The sequence below is a fragment of the Centrocercus urophasianus genome, unplaced genomic scaffold, assembly GCF_019232065.1.
Source record: "Centrocercus urophasianus isolate 14NV4802_14NV808 unplaced genomic scaffold, USGS_Curo_1.0 seq_14, whole genome shotgun sequence".
In the NCBI taxonomy this organism is placed as follows: domain Eukaryota; kingdom Metazoa; phylum Chordata; class Aves; order Galliformes; family Phasianidae; genus Centrocercus; species Centrocercus urophasianus.
In genome coordinates, this window is record NW_024884586.1 from 47,744,049 (window position 1) to 47,770,502 (window position 26,454).

The 26,454-nt window shown below is 43.1% G+C and overlaps 1 protein-coding gene across 1 annotated transcript; it reads left to right on the forward strand.

The window, feature by feature from the left end:
- Positions 1 to 8,180: 8,180 nt before the first annotated feature.
- DHRS7 (dehydrogenase/reductase 7) lies at positions 8,181 to 25,541 on the forward strand. The gene is made up of 7 exons (XM_042814907.1): positions 8,181 to 8,331; positions 13,031 to 13,183; positions 17,745 to 17,851; positions 18,631 to 18,870; positions 22,817 to 22,939; positions 24,372 to 24,587; positions 25,334 to 25,541. Exons 1-7 carry the CDS (start codon positions 8,196 to 8,198, stop codon positions 25,367 to 25,369), a joined length of 1,011 nt encoding a protein of 336 aa, XP_042670841.1. The 5' UTR covers positions 8,181 to 8,195; the 3' UTR covers positions 25,370 to 25,541.
- Positions 25,542 to 26,454: the final 913 nt, after the last annotated feature.

A 26,454-nucleotide genomic window follows, 5' to 3' on the forward strand; every position in this document is an offset into this window, starting at 1 on the left:
GCAAATGACTGTTAGGAGTACTGGGTGCACCACACTTGTCCTCTTCCAGCATCAGTAAATCCTATCCTTCAGCGGGTTCACAAAGTACAGAGCTCCAATGTGATTCTCTGACATCCAGGGATTTTCTCAGATGAATAATTATATCATCTCTGTTTTATTGTTTCACTGGAATAGAAGCTATTTAATCACTGCATTTCCTTAGCTCGTTCTCTCCTTAGAAGCTGTACTATCTGTGGAAATCTATCTGTGATTTTTGCTAAACAGGATCCACAGAGAAGAAAAGCCCACAAGTAGAATATACTTCTGGAGCTCATTACGTAATACCTTCATTAAAATGCCAATCACAGCGTTCTACAAAGAGCCAAGTCGAACTGTGATCAACTTTTTAGGCAATGTTCACGTTTGGACTTTTTGCCTGAGAAATTCCACAGGTTCACATGCTTGATTGTGCAATTATTTTCTTGAATTCATTTTAAAAACAAACAAACTAGCCCTAAAGCTGATCTTCTGTGTAGCTTATATTCTGGTAGTAAAAGGTCTAGAAACAATTTATTTTTTTTTTTTTAATTTTATTTTTATTATTATTATTTTATTTTTGGTCTTAAAAGCCACTGTTGTGTATGAAGTGCCTCTGATATGTTGTGTTTTGCTTTGGGAAGGCCAGCAGAGGGTGCCTGAGTTAGAAAGCAAACCCTATTCCCAGATTTGTTCTGAAATCTGACTATAGAGGAGTAAAAAAAGATGTAAACTTTAATTTAGTGCTCTATGAAAACCAAAACGTTAATGAAAATAGAAGGAAAATAATTGGCCAGGAAAATTTTGATGTTAAGATGTTATCAAAAAAGTAGTACTAATAATTCAGAAAAAAATATTAGTTTTGATTAGGAAAAATAGTTTTGGTTATCTGATGGAGTCATTGGCTAATAGTTACTAAAGGACAGGTTCCCTGAACCATCTGTTTGTGAGATTTGGGAGACGTTCTCAAATGCTAGCTGTGCCACACTTTAAGGAAAACTAACCATAGGTGCCTCTGTGTAGGGAGATAGAGGAAATCTTTCAGTGCAGGACTCAGAGCTGTTTCTTCATTTACGCTTCCTGGCCACCCCACAACAGTTTGCTTCTGCTGACTACAGCAGGCTGCTCAGAGACACTGAGCTCTGCAGAATTTGCCCCTCTTGTTTGTTTCCTCCTGCCATCTCTCACTTAATGTTATAACGAAACAAAATAGCATTAACAAAAGATATATTTTTTTCAATTAACCTGAACACATTCTGGTTTTTTGGTATTTGTATAAACGTAGGCAATTTAGTCACAGCCCTCAATGTAAACTAAAGGAAGTATTTTAAGAATAGTAAATAATGCAGCATAAGGACTCTGAGTTCCATTGGTGTGCCACCATACTAAACAAATCTTCATATAAATGGTTCATCTCTTGGAGAAGAGATTGGAGTTTTCCTGGATTTCTCTTTATTTCTCTAAGTAAAAGTACTTTCAATGTCAATAAACAGAAAGAGAATTCAAAGTATGTGGTCTAAAAGAATGAGCATAGCTGAGGCAGTCAGTCCTGATCTTAAGCCTCTGAATAAAATTCACTGTTACGTGAAGAACCTGCATAACACACCTAGAACTCTGAAGTCACATTCAGATATCCAGTTAGGGCAGTGATGGCAACTTGATGTGCAGGAGCTCTTTGCCTGGAGGCAGATATTCTGTTTAGGAGATATCACTGCGATAGGTGATATAGATGTTAGTACAAGCACACCAAGCACTTCTCAAACAAACAAAAAGCCAAGCAGTTCATAATCTAATTGAAAAGTCATAGATTTGAAATTTGGAAGAAGGGGAGGGCCAAGTGTAACTGGGATCCCTGCTTTGTTTTGTAGCTTCCAACGAAAGTATCACACTCTAGAAAACATCTCTAGTTTTTATGCTGAGATACTCCTTCTCAGTATGGATGCCATCTCAGAGGATGCCACAAAAAGTCAGTGACCAATAACCAGGAGTCACCTACTTCTGTCTGTAGATGCTTCCTGTGCTTCTTATTGCCACTGTGTATTTTATATGACTATTTTGTATTTTGTATCTTTCTCAGATGTTTTGTTTGCTACGTATTTTTATTTCTGAGAGAGAAACCAATGAGGTACAGGGCGAAGAAAGAGGGAAAAAATGATTAACAGTTTCATCAGTCTGAGGCTGGATTTGCTTAAACAAATGGTTGCAAAGACTTCTGTAACCATCTGTGCTGTGTCTGCTACTAGGCAGAACAACTTTTTGACTTTCTAGTCTTGATGCCATTGGGCTGGACCTGGCTTGTGCCTGTAGCTAATGCTGTCTGGGACAGTGTCCTCAGACACTGTTTGGGAGAATGTGTATGGGCTGAGCAAACTGTGAGCCATGATAAAGTTATGGATGGTCATGGGTGAGTGCAGAGCTCATGCCTTGGCAGAGCTCATGCCTGTAACCATACCCGTTACAGGCAAAAAAAGTGATCTCTCTAGTTTACCATTTATTGTTTGGGAACAAAACTGTAATGCAGTGGCCAAGAAGACAGCATCAACAGTTTAAATGTTTGTTTTAAAAATGAGTAAAAGACACAGTAGTTCAAGGTGCCCTGTTTAGAACTGGCTCCACAACTTCAAGTTTTAAACGGATGTAAGTTTTCCACATAAAACATAAACTAAACTGACTGAAATGAAGTAGATGGAAGGAATAAGCAAAATTAAGGAGAAAGAAGAAAAGATGGATGTTATTTCCTTCCAGTTTCTAAGTGGCCAGAGTAAGAAGGCAGGGAAAAGGAGCTGTGTGTATCAAAACATTAAGATTGAACAACATACTGAAAACTGAAATGAGATTAGGGTAGCTAGGAATGCGGAGGCTTAAATGCCCCCAAAATCAGAGACTTAACTCAAGAAGATAATTCTGAGCCAGGAAGGAGAGAGTTTGTTCTTTCCATAACTGACACACTAAGAGCAGAAATGCTCCTCAAACTGATGTCTGAATAAAATAAATGATCCCTCATATTTAGAAGATTCAAATGGATGTCCCTTACACTGGGTATATTTTTAAGTTTTCAGTAAGCTTTATTAGAAAAGAAAGAACGCACTTTAAATTAACTTGCAGCTAAAACAGGTATAAATAAGAAATTGTGGAAGAAGTGGATATATCTATTGTCTGACCATACAGACCTGTGTAAGAAATATTTTCAGCACTCAGTTACATTTGCATGGAGGGGTCTTTGCTTTGATGTACATTTGCTTGTCTCTTCTAGGAACACTAAGCATATGCAGTAGGTAACATTCTGAAGCAAAAAGCATAGAATGAAAGCTGGCCTCACTTCACTTGTACTCATTTTATGATGGACTCACCCTAAAGTCTTGTGGACAAAGTCTGGACAAAACAAAGAACATTTATCTATATAAGTTGTTTCGTCTTGCTCAAAGTGGAAGAGGAAATACTGAAAAAGGGAATACAGTGCTTCTCTGTTTTTTGCTATTCGTTTTAATGTTACCATACCTGCATAAATAATTTAGTGAAGCAAGAGCATTTTTCAAATTCATGTTTTAGACAGACACTGAAATAATCTCAGCTAATTGCACTGGAGCTTTATTTACTGTAACGTGGATCAAAGAAATTGCATCACAGTACTGCAAAAAATATTCGCCGCCCTGCTTGTGGTATAATTCCCAGGGCTGGCAGCAAGTCTTCTGAGTCCCCCTTATGAACAATCAAAGAGGAAGCACTTCACCCAAAAATCTGTGAAAAGTTTATTCATTTTATACTGAGGATCTCTTGGTAGTGTTGGCTAGTCAGTACTGCTGGAAACTTGATCTTGCAGACTTAACAAAGAAAGTGGTTTTAGACCTTTGAAAGAAGGAGAAAAGAAAGAAAAGCTGGACTGGAAAAAATTTGCACCACCTTGGACAACTAACAATGTAGAATCACAGAATGGCCTGGGTTGAAAAGGACCACGATGCTCATCCAGTTCCAACCCCCTGCTGTGTGCCGGGTCACCAACCAGCAGACCAGGCTGCCTAGAGCCACATCCAGCCTGGCCTGCTGGTGTGTCACCACAGCCAGTGTGTCACAATCCTCTGGGTGAAAAACTTCCTCCTAATACCTAACCTAAACCTCCCCTGCCTCAGTTTAAAACCATTCCCCCTTGTCCTATCACTATCCACCAGTTGCTCTCCCTCCTGTTTATACACTCCCTTCAAGTACTGGAAGGCCACACTGAGGTCTCCCCAGAGCCTTCTCTCCTCCAAGCTAAACAAGCCCAGTTCCCTCAACCTTTCCTCATAGCAGAGGTGCTCCAGCCCTCTGATAATCTCAGTGCCCTCCTCTGGACCCACTCCAAGAGCTCCACATCCTTCCTGTACTGGGGGCCCCAGGCCTGGACGCAGCCCTGCAGATGGGGCCTCACAAGAGCTGAGTAGAGGGGGACAATCATCTCCCTCTCCCTGCTGGCTGCTCCTTTTTTAATGCAGCCCAGAACACAGTTGGCCTTCCTGACTGCAAGCACGAACTGCTGGCTCATGTCCAGCTTCTCATTCACCAGGACATCCAAGTCCTTCTCCACAGGGCTTCTTTCAAGGAGTTCTCCCAGTTTGCATAAATACCTGGGATTTCCCCAGCCCAAGTGCAGCACCTTGCTGTCAGACAGAAAGCATACAAAATAGGAGCCTTAAGCACACTAACCCCTAAGCCCTGCACATCTTCTGTATGTGTCGGCTGTAACTCATGTTTAAGGCAACCTAACTGCTCTTACCTATTATAGTATACTGTATGCTCTGAATGTAGTGGAAGGTGTCCCTGAGCATGGCAGAGGGTTGGAGTTAGATGATCTCTAAGGTCTCTCCCAGCCCAAGCCATTCTTGTTGACGACTGGCTTTGCCTTAGTTCTTCCACTTCCAAGTCTATAAACATGAAAACTTTGATCCACCTAAAATGAACCAGAGAGGAAAGCAGTTAATTAAACCAGTAGAGAACTTTGTGCATTGGAGCAGATTAGAATTTGTATGTTTAGGTCTTCAGAATTTGAGACAACTAGTTGATGTAAATGTGGATTACAAGACCCAACTCTAAGCAGTACACGGAAAAATTCCAATCTCTTTTTCTTTTTTTCTTTTTTCTTTTTTTTTTCTTGCCAGCCATTACTCAATAGAAATAATTTCATGTAGCCTTGATCTGTCATCATGGCAGTGCCTATGTATCCAAGTGACATAAGACAATTAGACAGCTCTGTGAGTCTCTTGTAGTGAACATACAAAAAAAAAATATCACTTTGGTGGTAGACCAAAATTCATTCTTTCTGTTTCAGAAATGCAACCAACTTCTAACTATGTCTTCTTGTAAACTGTAAAACTTGGCTAGATTACCTGAACCTTATATGTATAATTTACTGCTGTAAAACTGATTCTTAAAGCTAAACATCTTAATCAAATTACTGTTATAGGCCTAAAAAAATTAAAAGCTAAGCGTATACTTTACAGAGTCCAAAGACATGTAAGTGCACGCATGTTATTTAAAGCTTAGTTACGTGCTTTGCTGAGTAAGGATGGGTTGAAACAGATGCTGAAGAACCTTGCCAACCATGGTTTAAATAATTCCATCCGTGAATGGATGTCCTTCCCATAATGCTCTGTTTGCAACATGTGCATTGATACTCCTTAGCCATCGCAGGAGGAAGAGGATTTACGGGAGGCTGGCATGTCACTTTCTCATTTCTATTGTGAAGCTGAAACTTGTACGTTTTATGCACTTTTCAAGCATAACATTTTGATTTTTCCTCTTACTCTTTTTGTTCCTAACAATTCTAATGCTATAAATATTGTCACACAGAAAAAGCTGTGTAGGTATTAAATAAAAAGCCCTACAGAAATAGGTCTAATTGGAATCATAAAGCTGAAGAGGACAAGCAGAGTCCGCTTTCAGTCTACTGACACATTTTTAATTTAGTAGCATTAAAAGTATTGTACATTCATTATTCATTAATAGAGATCCCTTGAGAGTTTGTATCATTGCACTTATGCACAAGATCTTCCTAATACTTCATGACTGCAGAATACATATAAGTATGTAGAAAAAGCAATCTAGTCAAATACGTATTTCTGTCTTACTGCTTTGGAGGCTTATGGCATCTTATTTTGCTGTGATTTCCATTGTTGCCAATATCACAGGTGTAACAGGCACTAACAGGAATAGAGCACATTGCCATGCTATGTTCAGACTTCAATTGATCTGTTATCTGCTGCCACATAGTCAACACAGGGAGTCTCACCAAGGCTGGCAGCAGGGTGTGGAGCAAGACTGTGACCTCCTGAAGAGGTAACTGTACTCTTTTCAGAGCCGTGTACTTCAGCCTTGCATTTGGTTCTTGCAGTTCACTGCGTACTTGAGTACATACAAATAACAGAATGTTTACTGGACTCCAAAGTATCATCTGCGTAAATCACAGCACAAAGTGCAATAGGTCTGTCATTCATTCTTTTGGACAGGCTGACTTCGGTAAATTGAGTCTGTAATCCTCAACCATGTTTAAAAACTGCTAGCAGTAATGGCTTCTTCAGAAAGTGAAAATTAGCTTCTCATGTGGAAACTGAGCTCAGACCTTAGAAAGATAGTTTTTTTGTTTTCCTTGAGAACTTAGAGTTGGTCAAATCCAAGGGCTTTTTTGTTGACACGAATCTTTAAGAAATCTTTCATTTTGCTTTCATAATTTGTCATGCAACTTTTCTCTAAGCAGTTGCTGGTTCTGAAGCAACACAAAGAGCGTATGTTACTGGCAGTACTCAAAGCTGTATTTCCAGGAAGGAAAGCCAAAGCACCCCTGGCCATCAAGGTAAGACTGGAAGCTGGCAGCCTGGGACTCCTGTCAATCTTTTGCCTGTTGTTTTGATGCTGAGAAGAAATCTTGTGGTTGGGCATGATGTAAATTGTTTACAGAAATCAGAGATAAAAGCCACAGACAGTGGTCACTTCACTGCTTTTCAGCTGATGGAGCTCTCTGAAGAAGTTTTTTCACAGACTTGAGTGGGTATAATTAATATAATTTCTTAACTATATTTATCTATCATTAAGATAACCACGGAATCGTAGAATCATTCCTGTTGAAAAAGATCACTGGGATCATCTAAAGGGAGACCCTGGGAGCACCGGTCCCGGGACCGACGCCTGAGGGACACCGTTTGTGACTGGCCTCCACTCTGACACCCCCACATCCTTCTCCGCAGGGCTGCTCACAATGAGTTCTTCTCCCAGTCTGTACCCACAGCTGGGATTGCCCCGATCCAACAGTAGTACCTTGAATTTGTTGAACCTCGCTAGATTCCTGTGCTCCCACTTCTCAAGCCTGTCTACGTCCCTCTGGGTGGCATCCCTTCCTTCTGATCTATCAACTGCGCCATTCAGCTTGGTTTCATCATTAAACTTGCTGAGAGTACATTCGATCCCTCAATCTTTGTCATTGATAAAGGTGTTGGAAGAGTACCAGTCCCAAGACAGACCTCCGTGAGACATACTTGTGACTGGCCTCCACCTGGACCATTGATCACAGCCCGCTGGCTGCGACCTTCCAGCCAATTCTTTATCCACCTAGTAACAGTCCAACCTTCAACCCCATCTCTTTCCAGACAGATGACATCAGCTGCCAGATGCGGGTGGGGTTGGCCTCAGTGCTGCACTTTGAGCTGCTGTCTCCTGTAAAGGCAATGCAGCACACTCCATGACAGGGCGCTGCCTGAGGAGCAAAAGGATGGCGGTGTCCCCTGAGACTCTCCTCCTCGCGTTGAGCTCCGGGTTTTGATCTCTGGGCACAGAAGTACTGAGGATGTGTGTTCACAAGCTCTGCCCCCCTCGAGAGCACGTTGCGTCGGGATAAAGAGGGCCCCGCTTCCAGGAAGCAACCTTCACCCCGTCGCATGCGTGACCTCTGCCCAGCAAACGCAGCGCTTATCGCCGTAGCCTTGACTGCGCCAAACGCGGGGCCGTTACCAACCGGCCCCAACCAGGGAGCGCGGGCCACGTCCCCGGGGAGAGCAGAGCGGAGCCGCCCACCGCAGCCCGGCGGGGAAAGCGGGTGAAATGGGAGGCGACAGGCGGGGAAGGGCAGGCCGGCGCTGGCTGCGGGTAGCAGGGGCGGCTCCCGCCTGGCCGAGGCCCTTATAAAGGCGCGCGGCGGACGGCAGGAGGTGGCGGCCATGTCGTGTGGTTGTGGACTGTGCGCGCTGCTGGTCGGCGGCGCCCTGCTGGTGCTGCTGTTGCAGCTGCTTCGGTGGCTGCGCGCCGACGGCGACCTCACGTTGCTGTGGGCGGAGTGGCGGGGGAAGAAGCCAGGTAAAGCTGTGCCTGCGGCCCCGGCCGCTAGGAGGGAGGCGGCGGGGTCGGGTGTGGGCGGCCGTGAGCGGCCGTGAGCCCGGGGGTGGGATTCTGTGAGGGGATGGGACGGGGCGCGGCGGTGCGTGGGGGTGAGAGGTTTCCTCGGGAGCTGGAGCTGAAGTTTCCTCAGCTCCGTGAACCTGACCACCGCTGCCCCACGGCTTTGTCTGAAGAACGACAAAAATCACCCCGAAAACAGAGTTCTTAGCCCTTTATCCACAAGGTGTGCGGTGCCCCTCGCGTGCATCTCCCTGCGGGGCTACTGCGGAGGGACCTGTTGAATAAAGCAGTAACCTGAAGTAACTTTGCAGGGACCGGGCTTGCCCCAAAACTATTGTTTTGCATCTTTTCCGGTCATACGTCCGGTTCTGGGGTAGCAAACAGTTCCGCTGAGCGAGCACGTTGCTCAGGAGGCCGCACCAAAGGAAAGTCCATAAGGAGAGGGGATGTGATACTGCCTCGGATCCTGACTCGGATCCTAAGGAGTGGCCTTTGTCACCTGCGGTATGAAGACTCTAAAAAGCTCCCAGACAGGATTTTCAACTTTTAGGTTGGCCTCCTAATTTGTCTGTAGTTCTGCCCACTTCCAGACAACTAACGATCTGTAAAAACTAACTTTTACATGCTTAACAGAGGCTTTTGATCAGATGAGCTACAAACTTTGGGGATTTCACCTTAGCTTAGTCAGCAGCCCAATCTGAGATGCTGTGAGCTCTGGATAGCTGAGGTGAAAATGGAGCTGGAGCTGTCAGTCCCTGTACAGCATCCTCTTACATTGTCTGGTGGGATGGAGAATGGGGCAGAAAACATTGTAAGCTGTCCTGTGTGTGAAATGAAACTGTGTGGTGGGTTGAGGCAGGGAGAAGCAGCATCAAGAAAATGAGTCTGGGGGGAATGGAGGGATGAAGATTTGAGTTTGAGGCAGCCATTCATCTACGAATGGTGGTGCAGGTGAAGGCTGGCATTGGGGAGGGATTGAGAGATGCACAGGGCAAACTCTGTCAAGAGTTTGGCAAGAAAGATGTTTGAAATGTGAATGTGGGACTGGTTTTTTGGAGATTCTTGAGGTCCCTTCCAACCCTGGCCGTTCTGTTTTTTGTGACCAACCAACAGGATGTGCAACAAGCTAGGAGCAAAGATGGAGGCCATCTTCAGGTTGTACAGAAAAAGTGGGATAATGTGAGGGTCATTTCCCTGTGGAGTTGGGTTTGAGGGTGTTGAGACTGTTGGTTTTGGCCCCAAATTTGTTGAGGCTGTTCTGTCTTCTACAGCAAGCTCTGTCAGAAAGTAGAAGTCTATATAGTGGAGAACAGAACAGAAAAGTGTACAAGTAACACACGGCACTAAGAACACAAGATGTGTGCAATCCTCTGTATCTCTTTGTGTATATAAAGTTTTATGGTAAGTCCGTCAGGTAGTTCCCTTACTACAGGAAAACTACACTAAAAAAATCACATCTGTGTGTGTGATCTTTGCAGAGTACATGCAAAGACTCAGGGCAGAGAAACATGAGAGATCTCCCCAAATACAATCTGTTTTGCAGAGATTTTGCTGTGAGGGTTTATGTCATGCACATGGAGATCTAGGAGCTCTCGGGTAGATGGTATTCATAGAATCACAGAATCCAAGGTTGGAAAAGACCTCCAAGATGGTTGGGTCCAACCATCCACCTACCACCAATATTTCCCCTCTAAACCACATTCCTTTGTATCACATCTACACATTTCTTGAACACCTCCAGAGATGGTGACTGCCTTTTCCAGCTCCTGACCACTATTTTTTGAAGGCAGCCTTCAGTCTCGCTGGGAGCTTTGAAACCTTTTAAATAGTCCCACATTAGGAACAATGTAGACATTTTCGGATGGGGCAGTTTCAACTTGTTGAGAAGAATCAGTCAGAATTTTATAAATGTAAGCTTCTTTACTTTGCAAAGAGATGGGTTGTGTTCTGCCACTGGTGCTTGTCATCAACTGCAACGTGTAACTCAGATGGTAGCATTTCATTGGTGTTTTGCTGATAGCTCTGCCAGGCATATATGGGATAGTGGCACCACAGTGCTGGTCATGTCCACTCAGTGAGGGGAACAAAAGGGACAAATACTAGCAAAGATGTTTCTTTATCCTGTGAACTGTAATTACACATAGGTAAGACTGGTTTCATTCCATTGATTCACTTCTATAGGGAAGCATCTGGATTTTGTCATTGGCAGATGCTGGATTATTTCCCAAAATGTAAATATTTGTGTGATCAGGAGATAAGGGTTACTGTGTGACTTTGTGTTGTGTCTCATTAGCAGATCAGCAGTCACTCTGAACATTGTGTTTTTCACAGTCAGTGTGGTTGGATCCTTTTATGTACAAATGTGTACGTATGTGAAAGCCTACTCCTTAAACTTCAAGTTAAGCGTGATATCATGATTCTTTCTGGGTATGGGGAATGTTCTACTTCAAACTTCTCCACCCCAAATGTTTTTATGAATGAAATAAAATGGCAACTTTGTGTGATAGGCACACAAATGATGGCAAACCTCCCAAATAGAGCTGAACAACAGAAGCACATCTTGTAAGACGTGTGCTACTGCTTTGTTCAACCACTTGTTTCTTATGCCTTGTAATGCAGTAGTTAATGGTTAGTAAAAGCACATTCTCCTTTTATTTTTCAATTTGGCAGTTAATTTTTAAGCCTATTTGCAGTATCAACAGGGCATTTATTCTAAAATCATCTAGGTTTTGATGCAGCTTATGAGCTAGATCTTAAATTACATCAACTCCAGTGCTTGGTAGCAATCAGCACTGAGAAATCTCTGTTAATTATTCTGTCCACGGAACAAGATCCTGAACAACTTCAGGAAGTGAAGCGGCCCAGGACAACTTGAGATTGGAGGAACTGTGTCATAGGAAGAAGTGAATTTGTTTGCAGTAGCAAAAGGAGATGAGTGTAATAAACAGGGATGAAGGCATGTCCATGTGCCCTTTTCTTCACATAGTACTTGTTTCTACAGGTTTTCTGCCAACAAAACAAACTGATCAGCTGTGGACCCCCATGTTTCTTGTGATTAATTTAAGGAATTAGGAATATATTGAAATGAAACTGTAGGGAGAGTGTAAATAAGTGTTGAAGGCAGGAGCCTTCTGATACAGTTATTAATTAAAGTTATTCCTACAACTTCAGTGACATCTCTTTCCACTTCCCATGTTCATAACCTTAGCTTTCTCCTTTGGAAAACTCCTTTTTTTAAACAAAAGGAAATACTTGTTCTTTGGCTAACATACAGTCAGCTTAAAGAAAAAAGAAAAAAAAGAAAAAGAAGAATACTGCCTGATGCCAGTACTGCAAACCCAAGTTGAGATTGGATAGTCTTGAATGCTCTCTACTCTTCCAGTCAGATGGGAAGAAGATTTTGCTGCTCATCTCTTCGTGGGATTTTCATCATGAAGACTCAAAGTAGGAATTTGAGACAGTTTAGTGCAGAGAGAAGCAGGATCTGATCCTGAAGCAGGAAGTAGAAGTTGTCACAGCCATTGGCTTGAGTGGGGGAGGAAGAAAAAGGGGGAATTTCTGCTAAACTGAGAAAGTGGTTAAGGTTCAGTGAGCTGAAAAATGCTGTTCTGGCTATTTTGAGAATCAAATAGGCTTTAAGTCCCAGGAAGTGAATTTGGCTCTGCTATTAGAATTGCAACGTGAAGTCTTTGGTTGGCTAGGAATTGTTTGAATGCTCTGTATGTATGGCAAATGGAAGGGAGAGCTCTGCTCAGCAGCCCTCTGTGTACTTGAGTCAGATTTTCACTAAGTCTGATCTTGAAAAATATGCAAATTTTAGTCAATATGTGCTGGAGGTGCTCTGATATTGCTTAGGCCATGTTGAGAATGAAGTGGTTGATTTTGATCCATCTATTTTATTTGTTTTTGGATGTATCCCTGGAAAGCTAAACTTTTCACAAGTTGCAAGTCTGTCTTGGAGCAGGGGTGAGGGAATGACTGCAAACAAGGGGGAACAGCCAAGAGGAGAAACAGTAAGGTACTACTTTTACTGGAGATTTAACAGACGTACCAGGGCAAGAATGGAAGGCACACAGGAAATTAAAATATGAGCTTTAGGAATTCCTAGGAATACTTTAGGAATTCAGTGTATTGTACTCTGACCAGTGCAAGAATTAACCTGCATCAGATGCAAAACAAGGTGGCTGAACACCATTCTGTTTGTTTTGATCAGCCTCCTATGATCAGAGAACTTGCTGCTTTAAGCAATTCCTTAGGAATGTTTTTGAGGTAGGACGTTTATTAGGAAATGTTTGCTCAGCCTTTTCTTTGGATTTGCAATATAGTAACAGTTTTCTGTCCTTTCCAAGAATTCCCCTATTTCCTCTGAACCTCATTTTGATCAGGTCTGTGGAAATCCTGTCCAGCAGAAATGCAACCAAATACCTTCCATCCGTGTTTGTTCAGATCAGCCTTGGAACAAAGTTCAAGTGGCAGTTGAACAGCATTGAACAATTTCACAACTACATGTGACCAAAAAATAAAGAAGTCAAGATTTTGTAACAGCCAATAAAGCTGAGCACGTCTTACAAACAGTATCAGATTGTATCTCTGCAGTGACTCCTATGTTTATTCTAGCATTAGCAAGGTGTGAACTGCTGTCTGGTTCTTTTGACAGAAAATGAGCTGCGTGGCAAGGTTGTCTGGGTGACAGGAGCTTCAAGTGGAATTGGAGAAGAATTGGCTTACCAGCTATCAAAGATAGGAGCTTTGCTTGCTATCTCAGCAAGAAGAGAGGATGAGCTGGAAAGAGTGAAAAAGAGATGCCTTCGTAAGTATAAGTTCTTGCTTCATGTGGCCAGTTCCACTCTTAGTGTGGTGGAGTTGCTGCAGAAATAGTTACCTACAAGCATGGGAATAAATTGCATGATGAAAGTAAACTTTATGCATAACTCAGGCATGTGGGATGGGTGCCTTCAAGAGCTGGAGTTAGGTCGGAATCTCATTATTAATTCCATGTTATAGAATGGGGAAGGAAGCACGTGAAGGGGTATCATTCTGTGTCGGTCACTTCACAAGTAATGCCTCCTATTTATTTCCGTGGAAACTACAACATATGCAAAGAGCACAAGAACACTGTTTGATAGAGCAGGTTCTCAGTTACAAAATGCTGTTTTCCAGTGTAGTCACTACCATTATCTCTGCATTTTTGTCAGTGATGAACAAGAGCCTGCATGCTGTGCTCGTACAAATCTGAGGTGACCCCCTGTTTCACAGCTGCTGTGGTGGTGTTGGGAGCGCATGTTGCCCATGCAGTCTGTCTTTCCTCAGCACAAACAGATGGAAGATGGAAGTTGCTAAATGTGAACTATCTGGTGCGTGTGGTAGGACAGTCCAGGCAAGACTGGCAGTATGCTTCACAGTCTTCAAACCAGTATGTGGCCTGGAATTATCATGGTGCAGGAGAAAGGAAGTCCTCTTCTCTGGCCTAACTCAGGAAGTTTAAACCTTCAGCTTAGTCAGTGTGATGATGTGCTGGTTGGAGTTGATGGTCTGTCTGAGTTTCAGGAAATCCAGGATCACCCCTTGCTATCTCCATGGACTGCTGTTTTGACTCTGGCTCATAGCGGTGATACCACATCTTATCACCAGTAATGATACGATCCAGGGAACCTTCAGCCTCATATTGGTTTCTGTAGGTCCTGACAAACTTGCATACAGTTATGTGAGTTACTTGACACAAAGTTTGCAATATTCCAACTCTGCCACTGTCATTTCCAGCACATTGGAGCTGATAGTCAGCCTCATACACAGTTCCCTGATTATAATCTGCTGATTCATGTGGATGAGCTGATCAAGATGCAGAAAAGAATATCTCCTGTGTATCCTGAGGAACAAATGTTAAGCATTTCTACTCTGAAGATCTGACAGTGATCTTTAGAAATGCACTACTCCTTATTTCCATTTTCTGATGCCTCAAAAAAGCTGTCACTTCAGTAGATGTATTTAAAAGGGAGCAAGAGGGATCTGTGTGGCTAAGTGGTGATAATGGCAAAAATTCAAATGGGAGAATTGGTAGGAATACATGAAACTGCTCAGTAAGAAGCCCCCTTGCACTCTTACCTTCTCTCTAAACTCAGCCTTCCATCCCTTTCCTTAACTATCATGTATGCTGGCTCCTCCAGCCATCTTGGTGGCCCTGTGCTGCAGTTTCTCAGTACTTGTTTGCAGCCCAGTAGCATTTTTTTCTGACTTTCATCAAGATCTTAAGTCTTGTTTGGGGATCTGATACCCAACCATTTGGATGTTGGTTTGCAGTGCTGCGTAACACTATTCAGTCCCAGGTGCAAAATTTTTCATTTGATTTTTGTTGAGCTTAATGAGGTTTGTCAGACCATTATTACAGCTTGTTAAGATGCCTCTGAAAGGCAGTCCTGCCCTCCAGCATATCAAATGCTCCTTTGAACTTGACATTGTCTCAAAATTTGCTGAAAACCCATGTTTCATTCCATCATCTGGGAAATTAATGAGGAAGATACTGAAAAATACTGTCCATGGAGAGATACCTCTTAGAACTGGTCATCACTTTAATTTTGAGTGGTTGGTTGCTCCAGCCTGGTGTTTATTTACACTGTAATCAACTCCTCTAGACCCCTCATTTCTCTAATATTGTTACAGGGATGCTATGGAAGACAGCACAGAAAGCTAAGTAGTCTAGATATTAAACATCTGCTGCTCTCCCCTTGTCTGTAGAGCCAGTTGTCATCACAGAAGGCAGTTAAGTTGTTGGGCAGTCTACATCCATCTTATATCTATGTTGGCAGTTAGTAGTCTTCTCGTCTTTTATATGTTTGGAGATTGTTTTAGGGGGAATTGCCATATAATTTTCCAAAGGACTGAGGTTAGGTTCAATGACACTTGTGTTTTTTCCAGTCACTGGAGACCTCCTCTAAATATCAGTACCACTCTGGTGCTTCTGGTCGGTTCTTGTAGCTTTTGAATGCATGTATCAACCTGTTGGTATCTCTAGTTTGTCCCTAGCTTGGTGTTCCTCTGATGCTGGTAGGCTTTCCCCCAGAGGCTAGCCTCAGGAATGTGGGAGACCAGAGAGAACTTGGCAGTGAGATTCAGGCAGAAAACACAACATGAATCTTTTATGTTTTCCTGTGTCCTTCATCATTTCATTCCCATCTCTATACTGAGTGGTGATCTTGCAGTCTTTAGGTCTTCCTTTTGTTGCTGCTGTACCCATAGAAGTCCTTTTAAGCCTTTTGCTTTTCTCACCAGCTTTGACTACATCTGAGTTGCAGCCTTCCTGATTCCATCTCTGCATGCTTAGCTAACTTCTGGATTCTGCTTCCAGAGGCTGCCCCTGCAGCCCTCCTGCTACCAAAATGCCATGTAAAGCAGATACACAGGGCAGCTTGTGCTTGCTTCCACCTCCTGTGTATTTTCTTTTTGTAACTGAATTCAAGGATGTCCTATAAGGCTTAAGTAGCATGAGATGGGTTAAGATTGAGTTGTAATGCATAACAACAACTTGAATTTGGCTGAATTGTATGGCATAATTGGAACTAATAAGCTTTAACATGCCTGCAGTAGGCTATGCATAGCAGTAACTTAAGTAGATAATTGGCATATTAATGTCAGAACAAAGCACATTTATCTTGTTCAAAATTCAGACACCACCCTGTGATATGTTTATGCATTCTACACTGCTTAAATGCTGAAGGTAAGAGAAGGAAAGCTGTGTAAAGGTTACAGGTAATACCTGTTGTCATGCACATGCCCACATGCTCCACGCTTCATTGCACCTCTGCAGGAGGAGAAAGTAACTGAAAGGATTTTTCTAAGAGGATTTGTATTTTCCTGCAGCATTCTCTACAACAAATTGAATTTCACCAGGACTACTGGAATTTCTTTTCTCTCAAAAGCCCTTAAAAGGAGGAACCTGGGCCCAAAACCCCATCCAGCCTGGCCATGAGCAGTGCCTGGCTTGGGGCTTCTCTGGCAGCCTGTTGCAGTGCTTCACCACCTTCATCGTGAAGAATTTCATCCTAATGTTAAATCTTTATCTACGCTCCTTTAGTTTAAAGCTATTCCCCCTTGTCCTGTTGCTATACTCCCTGATGAAGAGTTACTCCCCAGCTTTCCTGCTGCCCTTTTGAGTACTGGAAGGCTGCAGTGAGGTCTCCCTGATGCCTTCTCCAAACTGAACAGCCCCAGCTCTCTCACCCTTCCCATAGGAGAGGTGCTCTAGCCCCATGGCCTGTCTCAGTAGACTTTGCTTGTGCAAATCTGCTTGTGGGAATGTGAGGCTAATGAAAGAAAAATGCATGGAGGGGAGAGAAGAGGTCTTGGAGGGGGCTGTTCACTGAAATACAGTAGCTTTAAACCAACCAGAGAAATGGGTATATTATATCCAGTTGCCTAAATACTTGTGACCTTTGAACAGAGGCAAGCTATGGACTTCAGTCACCTCTTCTGTGCATCACTGTAGAGACAAAGTTCAGCCTGACCTACATATGCAGGCAATAATGAGAAACTCTGTGCTCTGTATTTAAAGAGCACAGCGATTAAAGGGGAGCGGGTGTACGTAATTGTGGCTAGGAATCAATTTAGAAACAAAAGTAGCACTACTAAACCAGTATAAATAACTTCTTTAAAATATCCAGTTTAAAAAAATGGCAGATTAACAATGAAGATTTTATTTTTGTGAGTCAAATGCCCCCAAGCCCCAGGGTAGCACATGGCTGCTCTAGAAATGCTTTCTAGGGAAAAGGTCAGTTCTGAAGAGGCAGTGGTGTAAACACTCAGTATAATGACTTGAAGTTGATGATAAGTGACTTTTATTCCAAGAGGTGGATGCTTTGAAAACTCTCAGTTAAAGGGAAAACTTCTTAGAGAATATCCCAAGCTAGAAGGGACTCCCAAGGATCATTCTCCTTCTTCCCTTTGCAATAAATCAGCTCATGTATACAGGTTGTGGCTTTGGCCTCAACTATACTGTTCTTGTTAGAGAGGGTAGGCATGGTTGAGCAGTTTACCTACAAGGAAGATGTCAAGGCTGCCAGTAATAATCACACAATGCATTGCTTTCAACCACTGCAATTTATTTGGAGAGTTGCATTGTCTACATTGCAGTGCACAAACCTATTTAATAAAATCAAGCTTTTTGCAAGCAAAAACGTAATGATAAGAAAAAAGACTTGATAGGAAGGGATTAAAAATGTGTTCTGTATGGAGATCAAAATGAGGACAAAGAAAGCATTTGATTTCCATTTTAATGTCATGGTTTCTTTTTAGTGCAAATGACTGTTTTAAAACACACTTATCACAGTTGTTGTATCAGCACCCTTACTGGTTCCCATTTACTTTGTGATTGTTTTTAGAGATCAGCAACTTGAGCGATAAAGATATCCTTGTTCTGCGTCTTGACTTGACTGACAGAAGCTCTCATGAAGCTGCTACCGACAGTGTTCTGAAGCATTTTGGCAAGGTGAGGAATGTTCCTGGGGCTGAATTTTTCTATCTCCTCCTCTCCTATCCCTGCATGTATGTCTGTATTTCACTTCGTTTACTGATGCGTACATTCTTGCTTAAGTTTCATTATTGAACATGACAAGTAATACCTAAATTCCCATCCCTTCCATTGCTTGCTTCTGAGTTTTAGCAGCTTTGCAGAGATACAACAAATAACAAGTAATCACTGGTTGTTACCAAGAATTAAAAATTAATTTGTTCAATGTCACTGTGTTTCCTGACCAAATGGAGTAAGCCTCATCTGTATATTCTAGTCCTAAAATTGTGTGTGAAAGTCAGGACTTTGATTTTGTAAGCTTTATAATGCATGCAATTTGGGTTCAGGGCTGTATGGAACAAAACTGGACATCAGGCACAAGTGCTTGCCTTGTTTGGTGTGGTATTTTGGACTGTGAGTCCAAAATAATGGCAGTCAGATCTGACTACTACTACATGTGGTGGTTGAAGCTTCAAGCTCTACCTTAGTCGTCCACTGGTACTTTGGTGTCACAGTGAGGTGTTTGGTACCAGATCTAGTTGGTTTCCAGCTGCCATTGTTCCTATACTACGAGTTGGGGTCAAACACTGTTCTGTTTTGTTGTCTCTGTTCTAAAGCAGCCAGTCCTCAATACAAAGGAGTGGTGTCCTGTTTTGGGGAGGCAGGAGGGAAGGGAACAGTCAGTTAGCAATTGCCTGAGGAAGATGAAATATTAAAGAAAACATGTTGTATTTATTTATCACTTTATTTTTTCTGAGATTGATGTTTTGGTCAACAATGGTGGACGTTCCCAACGCTCTCTGTTTGTGGATACAAACCTGGATGTCTTCAGTGCCATAATGGAACTGAACTACCTAGGCACAATCTCTTTGACAAAACATGTTCTGGATCACATGATCCAAAGGAGAAGGGGAAAGATTGTGACTGTGAGCAGTGTGATGGGGATCATGGGCGCTCCTCTTGCCTCAGGGTACTGTGCCAGCAAACATGCTCTGCAGGTAAGTCACATTCTGACCTTTATCAAGTCTTGTTGTGTGAAAGACCAACAGATGGATCTCCTTCTCAAGTTTCTAGTTGTGTAGCCTTTAAAATAGCTTTGAATTGAACTTCAAGCCCTTCTTCAGCTAACAGCACTGGCAGTTCATTGTTAGAGAATCTGCTTTGTTTTTAACAAAAAAAACCCGCACAGAAGCTTACAGCAGTTCTTCTGAACTACGTGTGCAGCACTGGATAATGTGGGAGAAGGGTTTGCCATGCTTCTCTTCCACTCCTTCTGACCCATCACACTCACTGTGTGCAAAAGGTGCTGAGCTGAGCAAAGTCCTTGTGCAGGTATCTTGGAGTGTGGTGCAAGAATGGGGATATGGTGCTTGAAGACACGGCTCAGTCAGTGAGGGAAAACTACAGAAAGACTATAGGAAATCTTGAGGTCAGTAAAGTGAGAGCAGTGATGGGTAAAGCAGACTAACAAGAGAAGGGGCAGTCCCTGATCTTGGAAAGATCTGAAGGAATCTTCCCAGTAGCTTTGAATCTTTCTGTGCTTTGAAGAACTGGCAGCTCATCGTGCCTTAGGAAGGAGGTCCTACTCTCTTCTACGTAACACTGAATTTTCAGTTTTGCTTGGAAAGATTTTTGAAAGCCATTTCACTCATGCAGAAAAACATAGAAGAGCTGAGAAAAATGTCCGCAGGGAAAAGAGGCTGCCTCTATCATTGCAGAATCATTTGTTTAACTAGCAAATTTATTTAGACATATTTGTCTTTCACCACTGTTTGACTTCCTGCTAATGTATGCTTTGATCTCAGAAAGCCAAAGTTCAGCTGTACTTGGAGGTGATTTTAATAACAAAAAGCTGGCACGTTCCTGCTTCCTGCTGGGATTATGCACACGAACAGAGTACAGAACTCTGCTCAGTCTATTGGATTGATATCTTCTTGACAGTTTGACCACCAACAGCAGACGTGGAGCAAGTGGCTGACAGTGCAAAGCCATAGGCACTTGCAAGAATGAGGATATAGAAGACAGCAACAAGTCTCTGCTCACAGAAAACTTTCAGCTAATGACAGGGAGAGAGCTGCTACTTTTAATTTCGGCGCCAGCAATGAAATTGCCCGTTAGAGGCCAGCCTTGACTTAGGTCTGGTAGATTTAAATTAGAAGAACACAGTGTGCAGAAGCATGGACTCCATTCACTTACACTCCTTTATTTGAAAACGTTCTTTCACTTGACTGATCTTTTGGCTGTGGTGCTGTTGGAATAAGCACAGCTAGTTAGTTGCTTTAAACGTTCTCAAACTTCGAGTTTCATGTGGAGATTGAGAATGTGGAAGAAGATTAAAAGAAAATAGTTTACTAAAATGTCTGGATTAGTTATAAGCAGTTCAGTTACCTTGTTTTTTCTTTGGTATTTCTTCTTCTGCTCAATAACCAGGCCAGACCCCAGACCTCCTCTCTTGTTTCTTTTGCAGTAGTCCTGCAAATACTAATTGCAAATAGTTTGCAGTATAGATTTTTGAAATCAGACTCGCCCTGAGAGTCTCTTACCAGTCCAGAGCTATGGGCAGATGTGGGCACGAGACCTCCAAAGCTATAAAAGCTCTTTTGAAATATTGAACTTCACCAATATGGCTCAGATAAAGGAGATTTGTCAGAATGGCAGCCCTCTGCACTTAGCAGACACCCATCTCTGATGACCAGGAGGAAATGATTAGAGAGGAGTTGGGGAAAAATAAGTGATGCATTTCATGTTGTGTTTACCCAGCATGTGTCAACCCGGTGTCATCTTGAACTGCAGATTTCATTCTGTCCACCTGTTATTAAACATAAGTCTGACATCTATAATATAGTTAAACAAGTATATCTTGATTCATGTCAACTGGATCTCTTTAGAATGAGGAAGATTTCAAAAGCTGAGGAAATCAGCCTTTTCTGCAGTTTCTCTCCTGATGTGGTGGTGCTGATGGAAATGATGCACCATTCCTCTGGTTGTAATGTGTGTAATTGGTGGCACGTGGAGTGAGTCAGAAATGGTGATCTTAAAAATGTACCTCCATCAGGAGCTTGTCTAATGGGCACATGGGCTGCATGGAGCAGCAGCAGCCACTCTTCATTCAGCCTCTGATCCTTAGAGGAATTTCTGAAGTACATTTCTGTCTCAGAAGTCCTTTCAGCATCACCTTTTGCAGCATCTTCTAGGATATGGTTACAAAGCTGAAGAGGCCCATGGTTTGAAGCAGTTCCTGTTCTGCAGACCCTAGTGCAGCCTGCTATAGGGAACCTGCATTAGCATTGAGGTTGGAGTCAATAATCTCCAGAGGTCTCTTCTGCGAATCTGTGACCTGCTGCAGCCTCATCCAGCTCCTTGTGCCAGAGCTGCCTTCTTCATGAGGGTCTGTTGAATTCCCCCTGAGCAAGTGTGCCAGTCACTGTGTGCTCTGGGTGGGCTGCACCTCTTCTGCAGTGTAAGAACTGCATTGGGAGGGAGAGAGGGGTCACAGAAAGCCCTTTAAATGCAGGGGGATAGCAGGGTGGTCACAGTACAAACTGCATCTTGCTGGTTTCTCTGGCTACGTAGATTTCATGTTTGTGGAGTCTGAAGCCCTTGGTTGCAAATAGCACTGACATTGACCCCACTACTCAAACAACACTGAAAAAAGCCTCAGCAGCCCTGTGCTTGGCTGATGTCTAGACAGGATCTTCAAGGATAACTATGTCTCACTGGACCAATGCTTAGCTTTTGTTACCTTGCAATTTGTTCAAGGCAACAAGGCTCTCTTTGTAAAACGCTTGGAGGGAACCAGCAGTCTGAGGGAGTGTGCCAGAGCCCTCTGCGGGAAGCTGTCTGAAGTTGCAGAGCTGACATCTTCTGGGTTGTGCCCAATTTTGGCTAGAATTCATATCCCTGGAGCCCCCCAGTGACCCAATCCCAAATCCCATGGAGTGATAAGGGAGTGAGGGTTGGAAGAGCTCTAAGTGCTGCTCCTGCCATTCAGTATTGATGGAGGAACCAACGACTGCATATGGCAGGGACTATGGTTGCATAGCTTACTGCTTAGGGTGTCTTTGTGTGAGAGCCCAGGCTTGTAGTCATTGCTGCAGTAAATAGCATACAAAGCACTCGTGATCAAACGGGCTGTCCTCACCAACTTGACACACTGCCACCTTCTCCCCTTTAAGGTCCAGTGCTCTTTGGCATATTACTTTCTACTTAGCTTGGCTGCACAGCTTGTGTGATGGAACTGCACAAATTGGTGCTCTTCTGAGATGTGTCCCCAGGATCCCTTGGGCAAAGGAGGGGATGTGAAAAGCACAGCTGTGGGCTGCAGCATCAGCCCAAAGCAATGGGTGAAGCCCAGCCAGCAGTGTTGATGCCATGGCTGAAGATGTGCATAGGGATAGGGAAGTACTCCAGGGAGGAGCCCAGGTTTTTAATCAAAATCATCTGAATGCTTGGGAGATATGAGAGGCTTCCTGATCTGTCCAGAAGCAGACTTCCAGACATACAAACATCTTTAGTGCTAGAATTAGTCCTCCAGAAGCTACACATCTTAGATAATTTGCTTTGAAGATCTAATGTGGGGCCTGCTGGTCTTGTAAGTTAAAAGGTACAAGTCAGTGTTTTTACAGAACGTAGCTGCAGAGCCTATGTGCAATCTGTGAGCTGGAATCAGCCACCAGTGATTGGGAAATCAGAGCATATGTGGACAGGTCTTGGTTGTAAGCGTGCATGGGTGTGCAACTTGTTGCCTGTCCTTAGTGCATTGCTCCACTTGTGTTGGTGTCACCACAGGAGAACATCTGATTGACATTTCTCCTGCAGCGCATTTTGGGTAAGAGCTTGGGCCAGACAGCCCTCTTCCCAAGCTGGATAGGACAATAGTCAAAATAGTAGGGATTGCAGAAATTGATGTTTAAAATGTAGTCACATGACAGTCTTTTCTTCCAGGGTTTTTTTAATTCTCTTCGGACGGAGCTGACAGACTACCCTGAGATAAGCATTATCAACATATGCCCAGGACCTGTGCAGTCTAAGATCGTACAAAATGTCTTTACGGAGAAACTTGACAAGGTAAGGACTCGAAATTCTATTACAGTAAATCCAACTTTTACTACAGGCAAATGTGAACCTTTTGTGATTTTGTTTTCTCTTGCTTCCCCTAGCAAACACTAACCTCCCTTTTCTTACCCAGAAATGCTTTGGTTAATGCAAAGCCATGTGTTGTCATGTAATGCTTTGTGGCATTAGGTCCATATAAAATGAAAATAAAGTTGTAGAGTTGTTGTCCTCTCTTCCAACGCACCCAATCCACACCTTGTAAATTAACCCTACAGCTGCCCTGCTCCAGTCTTGGGGAAAAGGCCTCTGTTTCCTAGATACCATGCTACAGTGCAGAGCAGTGTTTCAGCACAGGTAGTTTTCTGTTTGCCCTACTCACAAGGTCCTCTGTTTGGCTGACTCTGGTGCAAGTGTTGGCAAAGCCGCTGGGGTCAGCTGATGCGAGGCATGCATTCTTTTCCTGTTAGTGGTTGTTCAAGGACAAATAGCAAAACCTCCCAATTGCTCAGTTGTTTTTAATAAAGGCTGTCTCGCAGAATAGCTGGCAGAAGTTGTTGCTGTGATTTATATTGGTAATGTCATAAATTCAGTTAATTTAAAGCTCAGGATAACACACAAGTAAGAGGGGGAGGAAGAAGTTCTCCCATTGTTAAATCAAGTTCTGAAAGGAATTTTGGCTTGCAAAACTGCATACTTTCATGAAAGAAAAGATGTACTTTTCCAGCAATCTGGAAATGTTGCAAAACAAATTCCTTAGAGTTCAGTGTGGCAAAAGACCCAGGAGGAAGACTGAATCTAAGCTAGAATAGCTTTTGCTCCGGGAAACAGAACAACAAAATGATAAAGCAATCCATGACTGCTGGAGTGAGATGTGTATGAATTCACAGAGCTGCAGCTTATTTTCACTATGGGATACCTGTGGAGAAGACATCAAACAAAACATCACTGCCACTGAAGAAGTCTATTGCTCTTGAGATAGCTGCACACAGAGCAGAGCTGGCAGGAAGTTTTAAGTTAATGGAGGACATGTCCTCGTACTAATTTGATTACAGATTAACTTGGAATGTATAATGGGGTAGGCAGATGGGAACAGGAAAGTATGCATTTCTCAAAGCCTTTAGCTGCAGAATGGATAATTTGTCCTGATGCATCTCTTTCAGTGTAATTTCATGCCAAACCAGAATAGATTTTTGAGGCATTTTTAACCTTTGAACTATTCAATGAGGCATTAATTAAAAAGGTCCTTTATTTAATCTAAAGGAAGGCAGTAAGCTTTCCCACACAGAAAGCCAGTGGATTAGCAGGGAGAGATGGGTTGTTCCTCATTTGCACAGTGCAGAAATTAAGAAGAGCATGCCTGCTGCACAGAGCCCGGCCCTTTCTCTCCCTCTGTCAGCCACAACCACAGATTGGTTCTGATTCCTGCCCTCTCTCTGTGCTGCAGTCGCTAGAGAACAGCGGTGACCAGTCCCACAAGATGCCAACTGAGCGCTGCGTCCGGCTCACGCTGGTGAGCACAGTCAATGACCTGAAGGAGGCCTGGATCAGCGACCAACCCTACCTGGCTGTCTGCTACCTCTGGCAGTACGCGCCCACCTGGGCCTGGTGGCTGATGAACAGAATGGGCAAGAGGAGAATAGAGAACTTTAAGAGCGGAGTGGTGAGTTTATTCCTCTCTCCCCCACTTGTTGCTTTTTTTATGCTGCTGACAGACTCTTTAGCTGTAGGAATGCTGGGATTGCAATTTTGGATCCGTTTCTTTTCTTCCTCCTCACTTCCCTGGCAGCTGATGCCCAGCTCGGCTTCACAGCTGTGTGCCCGGTAGTCTAGAATTACTGCAGCACCGTCACATTGCAGAGCAGTGAAGTCAGTACATCTTGTAGTGCCAGGGTCTTGCCTCTACTCTTTGTCACGCAGGCCACGAGTTCACACTCAGCAGCAGCGCAGGGCTGAGCTGTAAGTCACCAGCACGGATTATTTAACGCAGTTTGAAATTAAGACTGTTGACAGACTCTCTGGGAGCTCTGTCAAGTTTCTCTATCAGACATGTAATCGGAGCATCTCCCAAAGCACGTTAAGAGTATGGCTCTGCTTCAGGCATCTTCCCTCTCATTCATTTCCCAGAAGACAGACGTACAACGCTGTGTCTTGATCTTGATCTTGCAGCACTACTTGGTAGATGGTACATTTTTCGCTGTGTTCTTGAACTTAGTATGCAATAACGTGTTGAAGCATTCAAAAATCAGGAAATGGAATACTAACGTCGGCACATAGATTGCGAAGGCAGGAAGCTTTAAGTTGCAGCTGCCCACGGTCACAGGGTGGTTCAGGCAAAGTAACACTGTGAGTGAAGGACACCAGTATAGCACAAGGAGGGGAAATGCTGACAATGTATTCTCACTCCAGGATGCTGATGCCTCTTATTCAAGAAAGAAGAAATAAGGAGAAATGTACAGAATCCTGCTGTACTCGTGCTGAGGCTGAGAAACTTTCCCATGCTGCATGACTGCAAATGAGAACTTTTTTATCACTTGTACCTTTCTCACTGTATGACTTGACAGATCTATCGAGCTGTATACGCACTTGGCTAAATAAAGTTCAGTTTTTAAATACACCTGGTTTAAAACATGTTTAAAAACTTACAGCAACTGAGACAGAGGTCAAGCATTGCTTTGTTTTCTGCTGCTATGACACTAGTAAATACTGTGTGAGCAAGCTGTGAATTATACACCCACAGGATTCCATTTCCTTCACTTTTACTCTTAATGGGCCATTAGCAGAAGAAAAACACAGGTAGAAGCTTGTGGTTAAAGGAAGCATAGTCAGTGTTTGAGAATTGTTCCTTTGGGAAAAGGAGATTTCATCAGTATTTAGAAGTACTTTGTCTTCAGGACTCCAAGGACAACTGCAGAGCCCACAGACCTCAAGTTTCTGGTTGGTGAGGTGAAGTGTGAAACTTAGGCAATGGGGAAGGAAGAAAGTGATGATATGACTGTAACCTCTGTCACAGCAGGCACTCAGCTTTGCACTAAGCCTGGTACATGCTCTAGAGTATCATGAAAAGAAGGGGTAGAGTTCCTATAGCAGAACAACATGTAGCTACAAGCACAGGCATGGCATTAACAAAGAACTTGTTACATCAGGTTGCTTACAGCCAAGACAACAGCACTTGTGTCAGAGCTGGATTAGGGCAGGCATTGCATTGTGGGTGAGTCGAGCAGGAGACAAAGCTCCCAGCCCTGCCAGGAGCAGGCACCCTCATACAAAGCAGAAGCAAATCCCAACATCAGCGGTGGAGAACCGAGGACTGCAGTTTTAAAACTTCTACAGTCAAATTAACATTCAGTTCAATTGTTTACTAGAAATACCTCTGTAATTTCTTTGTGTTTACGAGCTTGGTGACCATTTTGCTGCTGAAGTCCTTAGTAATGTTTGGATGTACCTGAAGCCACACTCTCCAGGTAAAATAAAAATAAAAATTCTACTTCATATATATTATTGAGCAATAACAAAAGAGTAACCCATTC

What these genes read in the sequence shown, in the direction of transcription:
- DHRS7 (XM_042814907.1), top strand. Translation starts at nt 8,196, where the DNA reads ATGTCGTGTGGTTGTGGACTGTGCGCGCTGCTGGTCGGCGGCGCCCTG. An exon ending in GTGGCGGGGGAAGAAGCCAG is followed by an intron (nt 8,332 to 13,030) that starts GTAAAGCTGTGC and finishes TTCTTTTGACAG; the next exon opens with AAAATGAGCTGCGTGGCAAG. An exon ending in AGAACTTTAAGAGCGGAGTG is followed by an intron (nt 24,588 to 25,333) that starts GTGAGTTTATTC and finishes TTCTCACTCCAG; the next exon opens with GATGCTGATGCCTCTTATTC.